General features: G+C 40.3%; 2 protein-coding genes across 3 annotated transcripts; both read right to left on the reverse strand.

Annotated features, from left to right (window-relative positions):
* Window positions 1–1,155: 1,155 nt before the first annotated feature.
* Window positions 1,156–4,584, reverse strand: kctd6b (potassium channel tetramerization domain containing 6b). Of its 2 annotated transcripts, XM_079273043.1 has the most exons (3): window positions 4,466–4,573; window positions 3,324–3,425; window positions 1,156–2,851 (listed from the first exon to the last, which is right to left on the reverse strand). In XM_079273043.1, the coding sequence occupies exons 2-3, from the start codon at window positions 3,348–3,350 to the stop codon at window positions 2,165–2,167; spliced, it is 714 nt and encodes a 237-aa protein (XP_079129169.1). In that variant the 5' UTR covers window positions 3,351–3,425; window positions 4,466–4,573; the 3' UTR covers window positions 1,156–2,164. The 2 variants fall into 2 exon arrangements, with proteins under 2 accessions (XP_079129169.1, XP_079129170.1); XM_079273044.1 differs by lacking the exon at window positions 3,324–3,425 and having other exon boundaries at window positions 4,466–4,584.
* Window positions 4,585–4,853: 269 nt separating this feature from the next.
* Window positions 4,854–5,759, reverse strand: LOC306781190 (monoacylglycerol lipase abhd6-A-like; the record flags this gene model as incomplete). The annotated part of the gene is made up of 4 exons (XM_079273933.1): window positions 4,854–5,042; window positions 5,218–5,318; window positions 5,395–5,449; window positions 5,586–5,759. Coding segments are annotated over 4 exons (519 nt in total), but the record flags the coding sequence as incomplete, so codon positions are not given.
* Between the last annotated feature and the right edge of the window lie 3,311 nt (window positions 5,760–9,070).

Genomic DNA, 9,070 nt, shown 5'->3' on the forward strand with positions numbered 1-9,070 from the left:
GACCCGGCGTAAAGCAAACGAGCGGACATGTCTAGAATCTACACACGAGCCAACGGCAGCTCGAGGTCGGTGTTCAAAACGAACGCATCCAGGAAGAGTCGTCACATCCGGTTGTGTTATGAGTCATTAAAACACGGAAATACAAACAAAATAAGATAAAAAATAAAATCTAAATCAATTTGTTTTTAAATTAAATACATATAAAAATAGTTTTAAAAACAGCTCAAGTTCATTTATAAAGTCATGAATAGAAAAAATAAATAAATAAAAGGGTTTACGGTGGCAGTCTGCCCTTTTATGCATAGTGACCTACAATATATATATATTATAATATAATTATAATAGTAATGTAACAGAATTAGCGCAATGACACAAACACACATGTTAGGCTTGTTTGAATAAATAAATGACAAATGGTACAATGGTGAATCTTAAATAGTGTGACAGTGATCTTTTAAAGCTTTTGGGGTCTATGATGTTCAGCCTATCACTGAGTATGGATGCAAGTTTAAATCAATGTATTGAATTTGCTGAAATTTACACCTAATTTAGTCAAAAAAAAAGTTTTTTATTCACCCATTTCTGACTTGGTCCAGTAGTTATTAACATAACATTACCCTGGCATTTATATGGAAGATGAAAACCTTTGTAATTTTGTCTTATTTAAAAAAATAATGAAATGCATTGTTCATTGGACTTTACAATGTGTAGTAACTTAAACACAAATAAATGCAGCAGATTATTTTTAGTAAAGTTCATGTTTCCAAAAGGGATCCAATAAATAATCGGCAAAACAGGTCACTGGATGGAAATGCAATTACTAAAGAAATGCGTTCCTAGCATTCAGTTTAGAAATGAACTTTTCTAACATGAAAGTGTTAGTGAGGACATTATTAGCTGCCATCTTTATCTGTGCTTTACAGCAGAAAAATAGTGAACATGAGGGCCAACTGGCCTACAGCTCTCCACTTGTATCACAATTATGAATGTAACTTGGCAGGAACATTTTGTAAAAATATTTTATTAAATGAATGCCACATTGCTCGAATGCTGATCAAAATGACTGATAACTTCTCACACAGGCTACTTCATAAGAAGTCCAAGTTTCCACAAATTGTAGCGAACTTGTTTGAACATGCTTACAAGGAGCTTTTAAAGTGGTTGGATGTTTGACTTGCTGACACACAGTAGGCCAATATCAGTGCAAAATATCAAGATAATGTAAAAAGTTCAACCATAAAACAAAACTAATGACTGACGAATGCACAAATGGGTTTATTTTGGCTGGAATGATCAAACACATCACTGTTGAGATGAGCTCTAAACGGTAACAGCATGATGCAATACTGCAGAGCGCACAAATATATATATACACAAGACACATGCGACGACGACGACGAGGGTCTTCAGGAATAGTACCGTACAAGGAGAGAAGAGAGCTAAGAGACTAAATTTAAGATCTACTGGAAATTGGGCAAAAGATCATCATACATTATTGTTGTTGAAAAACCTTCACGACTGACGGTCCAAATACCGTAAGTTCTCTGTTCGGTGTCTGTCGTCCAAAACACGACCAGGACAGCAAATTGTTCTCTTTCCCCCTCAAATTGAGATCTAATTGCACATTAATGCAAATTAAGACTTAGATCTGCTACTGTGTGTAGGCAGTCTGAAACACGGCTACCTGTTTACATTCCCTTTATCATTGAAATAAACAGATGCAGGTATTGGAACCACATAAAATCGGAAAATACTCATAAAAATAATCAATGTACTCACATTTTTAGCATCGTTTGGGTAAAATAGTGTTCCGAAATAAATACAATCGTAATAGAATCATTATCGGGTCTTTCTGCTTCATAAGAATTGTGTTCTTTGTTTTGTAGACATAAACCCAAAGAATTAATTTCTCTAGAAATGTTAAATAAGTAGTGGGAGCACAGATAAAGTGTTCTTGCACTCCAACAGGTGAACAAATCAAGAATTCACATTTTCATTGTTTTTATGCTTTCTGTCTGGACTTTGTGCCACATTTATCACACAAGAAAGAAAAACATTATTGACACATTACTCAAACAGAGATCAAAATGAGTTATTTTTGTGATGGTGACTTGTGTAACATGGAGACAAATCCAACAGTTGTGAGCAACGCCTCCGCTGGGGTTCAGTCCTCGACTTTGTGAGCCGGTCTGCAGAAAGTCCAGTGATGCTCCACCGTGTTCTCGTTCGCTCGCTCGCTCATGTGGTGCACGCGCGTGTTGCGGATGGTGAAGCCTTGTTTCATGATGTAGTCCATGAGGTGAACCCTGAGGGCCACCTCTTGGTGATAGTCACACGGTCCGAAGGTGAACGACACCTGGCAGTCTCTGGTGTCCATCATGTGTTTGCTCCACTTGGTGAAGTTGTTGGAAATACCTTCCAGCAGGCCGTGAACCTTCGTAGTTATGGTTAGCTGCGTGATGATAACAGCCACCGGGTTTGAATATTTAGACAGTTTCCGGGTGCTGGAGAGCTCCACGACTTGCTCGAAGATGTCGGGAGGGTACAGCGGCTTGGGGTCGTTGAGGCACAGGATCAGAGGTTCGATCTGGTAGAAGTCTGCCTCTTTCCTCAGGAGGTCCGTCTCTGTGAAGTCCAAGGGGAGGGTGAGCTCGGACGTCCGCAGGAAGTTCAAGATGTACCGGAAGAGTGTCCCGTCGCGATCGATGAAATAATTCCCCTGGGAATCGCGAGTTGTGGGGAAATCTCCCCGGAACATGGCGCCCAGCATGGAGTCCGGATAGCGCTGCAGGGTGGATAAACTGGTGGTGTACAGGCGGCCTCCCACGTTCAAGGTAACAGGAGAACCCATCTATGGCACACAAAAAAAGATACGAGAAGATGATAAGAAACATGTTTCTGTGAAGTTTAAAATGAGCATTTGCATCCTGCAGTTGTCCGTGAATAACATGGATAGTGTGGATTTCAGCTGTCAACCTAGCTAAGCTCAATGGAGTCTAATACAAAAGTTCTGCAAAAAATCAGCTAATTTGTGGTGTTGAATAATATCACATTACAGTGAAAAGAAACACCTTTCAGTGTAACGCAATACGATTCAACGGCACCGCAAACTACAGCCTCCAGAACGATCAGACGGTTGAATAGACACCTCTCTAAAGCAGTTTTGATCAAATCCAAACATTACAACCTTCATGAAAGTAGGGAAGTTATTAGACTGCATTCATTTTAGATGCTAAACGTAAACTGGTTCAACGTAAATTTCACATCAACAGTGTCAGAAATAAATTGCTCTTATTCTAGTCTGTCTGCTGTCCATCTCTTACCCTATGGCCCCAGTCTCCATTATCCATTTGAAGAACAATACCCACTTGGTCACAACCAAAATAGAGAGGGAACAGATACGCTTTGGCTCAACTCAATTTCACCTGTGAAAAAACAGTCACATTAACATGAGCTGTAACACAGTTATGCAGAATATGATCGACACAATCATTTAGACTTAAAGTCAAATCATGTGTTTTTACCAGTAGAGCCTCCCTGTGCCTGTGTGTGTGTGTGTTGTATTACATGAGTAATGATCTACCCGTCTGTTGTAGAAGAAGGTGCTTACTTTGTGGTTTAAATGAGCACAATGTATGCAAGATATTTGCATCTGGATACATGTACAGTGTACATTCTGCATTTGACTAAAGGTCCATTTAGTAGCCGTTTGAGATCATAATACATGATATTCATCATCATTTTGGTCGCAAGTATAATCAACTAAGCTAAAACCTCTCTGTAAGTAAAAGTATGCAAGTATAATCAACTAAAACCTATCTTTAAGTAAAAGTATGCAAGTATATGTAAGTAAAAGTATGCAAGTATAATCAGCTAAAACCTCTTTCAGTAAATGTATGCAAGTATAATCAACTAAAAGTGCTCAGGAATGAATATATAATATTTCTACTGAATTGAAACTGAAATCTGACGTTACTTAAGACACAATAAACCCACTCAGTAACTCAATTATTTAATAATAACTATCTAACGCTAACTAGAGAATGCTAGTGAAGCCAGCTAACGTTTTTGATGATTAACGTTGATGGGAAAAAACTAAAGTAGCTATCCAACAGTTATACAGTCCACTCTTTCTGCTTTGATAAAAAGAAGGAAGCTGGCTAACGAGCAGATTTCGCAAGGAAGTAAAATATATATTTTTAAATATGTTTTTAAAATATATATATGCTGCTAATGAGCTGTGGGTCCAGTGAGGATGCACTGAGATATGTAGCGTTGAATAAAAAGCGAGTACCACAGTGGGAAAATGGAGTTTATCGTGTTAGCTCACCGGCTAGCTAGTTGCCTGCTAGCGAGCTCACACGGCTAACGTTAGCAGTCCACGAGCCGTTCTGCGTTACTACTCACGCGCGAGGATTAATCAGCCCAGCTGGAAGTAACAGAGACGTTCAAATAAAAGCCTTACCTGCGCGTTTTTGTGCCTGTTACTCTTTTGTTGTTGTTGTTGTGCAAACGATGTGCGGTTTGGTATTTAACGTTACCGTCAGTAACTCGACGTCGTTACTCGACTCCGGGCTGCAGCGAAACTGCGCACACAAGGAGGTTTTTATGAAGGAGGGGAGAGGCGGTCCTGCTGCAACCACAGACACCTCTGCTTGAATACACTCACACACATCCAGATACAGATGAACTGCATGGGGCTTTTATTGTCATGATGCAGGTTACCATACAATGCAATGCATTTGCTAAGAAATGCAAAGCACTATAAAAATAATAATATTGCTTTCTGTCACATGTCACAGCTTAGACGTCTGTTTACACGTGCATGTCATGTTCATTAGTCTTTAGTTAGCTCAGGAGGCTTTCTTTGCGCCCCCCCCCCCCCCCCTGGCCCCTTGCTGCAAGATGATGAACTCCAGGATGAGTTTGGCTGTCCGACAGGGCCTCTCCATCACCACGGAGTGTCCACAGTTCTCCAGCAGGTCCACTCTGCATCCAGGCAACACCTCTGCAGTGACTGCGGCTCCAGAGACGTCCACCACCTTGGACAAAAACGGGGGCCCATACAGTTATCATGTGGACCTGGAGCACCAAAAACCTGAGCCACCAAGTTTTGGACACAGCCACATGCATTTTTAGGATTAATTTAGAATCAAATGCTGCCACTTATTTAATTATAGGCCTTGCTGAGTCACTGGATCAGTGGATCATCATTACCTGGTCCTTTTTGCCCCATATCACTTGTAAAGGAGCCGCGATCAGATGTAAGTGCTCCTGTAAGGCGTATCTCGATGTCTCACCAACAATCTCCATGAATACTAACAAATAAATAACAAAGAAACACATTTACTAGTCTAAACTATCCTGCAAATCCTTTAAAAGTGTGTAACTGACCTTCTTCGTAAAATGTGTTGTGAGGCTGCCGAACATCGACCAGCCCTTGAAGAATCTACCAATGACAGCAACATGTGTAAAACAGCAGCAACCCAGACAGTGACTACTGCAGTGAGGTGAGATATTATCATCCACTGTGAGTGCACATGACAAAGTGGATTTCATTTTTCAGAAGAGGTGAAGGCCCTGACCTGCTCAGGGATTTTAAATCGAACATGAGAACAGAGTCTGAACATGTCCGCCATCTCCTGGGGCGTGGTGGGGATCAGCGGGATGTTTAATGTGTAGTTGCTGTGCTCCAAGTCCTGCAGGTGATTGTCGAATTTGGTCTCACAAGGATGTCTTATACCTGCAGGAGGGGGAAAAAAAAGAAAAGGAGGAAATAATTAAGCGTGTGCGTGTGTGTGTGTTATTATGATCATGTCAGGTCATGTCTTGTAATTCTTTAAAGACAAACTGGTGATCAAACAATAGGCGTACAATTAATCCACACTCAGTAGGAAATTCATGTGCTTTTAAAGTTTAAAGGGGAACTCAAGCTGTTTAGTGTTGCACTTCCATTAAGGGACTCCAGAAACACACTTAAAAAAAGAGCAACAGAACCAGAGATGTGGGCAAAACATCTAAAAATGTTGGCTCCTACATTTCCCATAATGCAACTCAATAGCCTCTTCCATTAGGTCTGCGAGCCAATGGGAAGAGTCTAAGCTTTGTAAATACTTCTACTTTCCCAGTTAATTGAACTCCTTTTTGCTCGGATTGAGAAGGTAAAAGTATCTTCGGTGTAAAACTTTGCAATGAGTCAAAGAAAAGACCCAAGAAAAGAGTTTTTATCAGCAAAGTTTGGAACCAACATTTTAACGCAAGGTGTGAAAACAAATAGAAAAGATTAGCTTGTTTTATGAGCTGATTTTATGTCGGTCAATGAAGCTACTGTACCTTTTTTTTAATCCTGAGCGTGGAGGAGTTTAAATCGAGATTAAATTAAAAATGCCCTTTTAACCCTTGTAGATCACGTCTCTCTCTCTCTCTCTCTCTCTCAGCTGAAAACCACGAAGGTATGGAAGCCAAGAAACGCTGTAATAACTGGAATCTGAGAAGCAACTGAATTCATAGCGTCTGAACTTAAGTTCAGTTTAAGCTTTGTTTTCTCGGATCATGTGACTGACAGTGACTGTAACCTGATTGGACAGAGGTCTGATTGACAGCTCATCCTTTGCATGACATCCACATGTCAGGACCACTGGACCATGGAATAAGAGCAAATTTTGTCAATTCTGAATTTGTGAACTTTAGAAAAATGTAAAAACCAGCCTCGAAATTACCTGGAAATGTCAAAAGGGGAATTCAAGCCATATAAAGACTCTTCAGGTTTAAATTTCACATTAACATCACGAGTAAGTGTTAAAATATTTAAATTCTCATGGACTGTACTTCTATGTGTTGTCCTCAAAACTCTTACGAAGCTATTTTATGAATAACATAAGTTTGCTTTATAAAAAGTCCCAGTTTCAGAAACAACAGAACTGGTCATTTTTTAGATTTTGGGCTATTTTGCTTCCATGAAATGTCTTCTTTCATTTGCGTCTGTAGATTTTCTCCTAAATTCACCAAAAGTTACATCAAATATGTATTTTTTTATGGCTGCACACAGCATGTTCTGATTTATGGAGTGATACAAAGAGATATCCTTAATTCCCTCTGACTTTGATCTGTCAACAAAATGAAACATGACTTTTGGATCCGTCTTAATCCAATGTTCGGATTTCTGTTCTGGGAATTTATGCAAATGAGCACATTTAATCAGACAATGCCTCATTTGCACATTAAAACATACATTTTCAGAAAACTTGCAATTCTGATGATTTCTGTCTTTCTTCTTCTTCTTCTTCATGAGGAGGTTTCACTGTAGGGAAGAAACAGAACTGATCAACATCAAACAAACTGCCCACAAGAGGTGAACGATCTTAGGATGTTCTGTAGGTTAAAGAGAGATGTAAGTACTCAACTGGTGAAGTTTCCTGGTGATATCTACTAGTTAAATGTAGCGCCTCCCTTCAATGAAAGACTTAATAATTAATTGAAAGGTCCACCAATGTTTCTGCATGTGCTGGCCTATTTATTTGAAACATCCAGAAACATAAAAGTCGTAGAAGTCACAACTATTAACAGGTTGTTTGTATGGAAGGAATGGAAGGATTTTTAGAATTGTGAAGGAAAATTTAAATAGAATGAATGTAAATTAAAGCTTTATTAAGTCCAAGATCACACTGTAAAAAACAAAAACAAAAACCCATCTACTGCAATGTGCAGCTGCCATTCTGATGCATCTCTGGTCCACTACAGATGACCCACATACAAACTGGAGCAGAACTAAATGGACCCGGCCACTCTGCAGAGGAGGCTCGCGTTGCATGGGAATGCTTCTCATGTTTGGGTTTGTAAAGGACGGAGAGAAGAGGCTGTCGTCAGTCTGCTCACATGTCTACACACACACACACACACACACAGAGTCTGATCATCACGTCAACATCCCGGTCACGTGACGTCGGATCCTCAGAGGGATCCTTTACACAGCAGGACCGAAAGGAGGGTCAGATGCTTCCACATCACCCGATGTCAGATGCTTCCATGGACGTTGCGAAATTTGAGATTTCTCAACAAGCCTCTCGCCCTGTTGAGAAATATACTGCATTTTGTCTGATATCTGTCAGTGTGGTCTGCCGGCTCAAAGGGCGTAACTGCACTGAGAGCTTCACCCTGTCATCTTCCTGCAGAAGTGGAGGCCACCACAGTGAGACGTCACATTTAATTCTGATGTTACAAACCCATAAAGATGAGGTCTCACTCGAGGCAGGCTTTGAGAAAGAACGGTCAAAAACAGACAAAAAGCAGATTTTCAGTGCACGTTCCTGCATGGGTCACGCTCCTCAATACTTGCATCCTACATTTCCCACAATGTAACGCTAAATGCCCACTTCCTGCCAAACACCTCCAGTTTGTAATGCAGTCTGTGCACTTATAGTCTAAAGCTGTCGTCTCACTGTGTCACCACGTTGGTGAGACACTGAAATGTGATCCAGGAAGTCCGGTTGGAGTAAAAGATGAATGTGTTTCCAGGAGCTGTGTGAAGGATTTAGTAGCATCCAGTGGTGAGGTTCTGTGGAAACAGACCCTGTGAAGAGGACCCTGCTGTAGACACAAACAGCTCATCCTAAGCTGATTATACACTAATGAAGACATAGTCATGAATATTATATTCCTTTTCTAATAATCTCCCCCTAAATCATACACATTGTTCCTTTAAAGGCTCTACAACTCTGTAGAGTTGTTAGTGCAGTAACTATTTTGTCACACGGCTCTAGTTGGTCTGAACGAGGCCTTAAAATGACAGCGTGCAGCATTTATGGGATCTACTGGTGGAAGTGGAATATAACTGTAGTTCTCCTACATGTGTGGCACACAGGAGACGGTTCAATTGGCTTCAATCTGAACCCTCAACCACCAGATGGCGCTATATCCTACACACTGCAGCTTTAAGGCCCAAAGCCACATCACCCTGATGATACATACTGGATATTTGTGTAGATACTTGATGTAAAGAAAAACCGAAATTGTATTCATCCTCTAAAAGTCTTCAAGAAACAGGTGTGATTTGATGATATGATCACTACAA

This window comes from Melanostigma gelatinosum (assembly GCF_949748355.1).
Source record: "Melanostigma gelatinosum genome assembly, chromosome: 8".
Classification (NCBI taxonomy): domain Eukaryota; kingdom Metazoa; phylum Chordata; class Actinopteri; order Perciformes; family Zoarcidae; genus Melanostigma; species Melanostigma gelatinosum.

Bases quoted from the DNA above. Each gene is read 5' to 3' on its own strand.
- kctd6b (XM_079273043.1), bottom strand. From the start codon at position 3,350: ATGGATAATGGAGACTGGGGCCATAGG. The intron at 2,852-3,323 runs GTAAGAGATGGA...TGTGTGCCATAG, and splicing joins ATGGAGACTGGGGCCATAGG to ATGGGTTCTCCTGTTACCTT.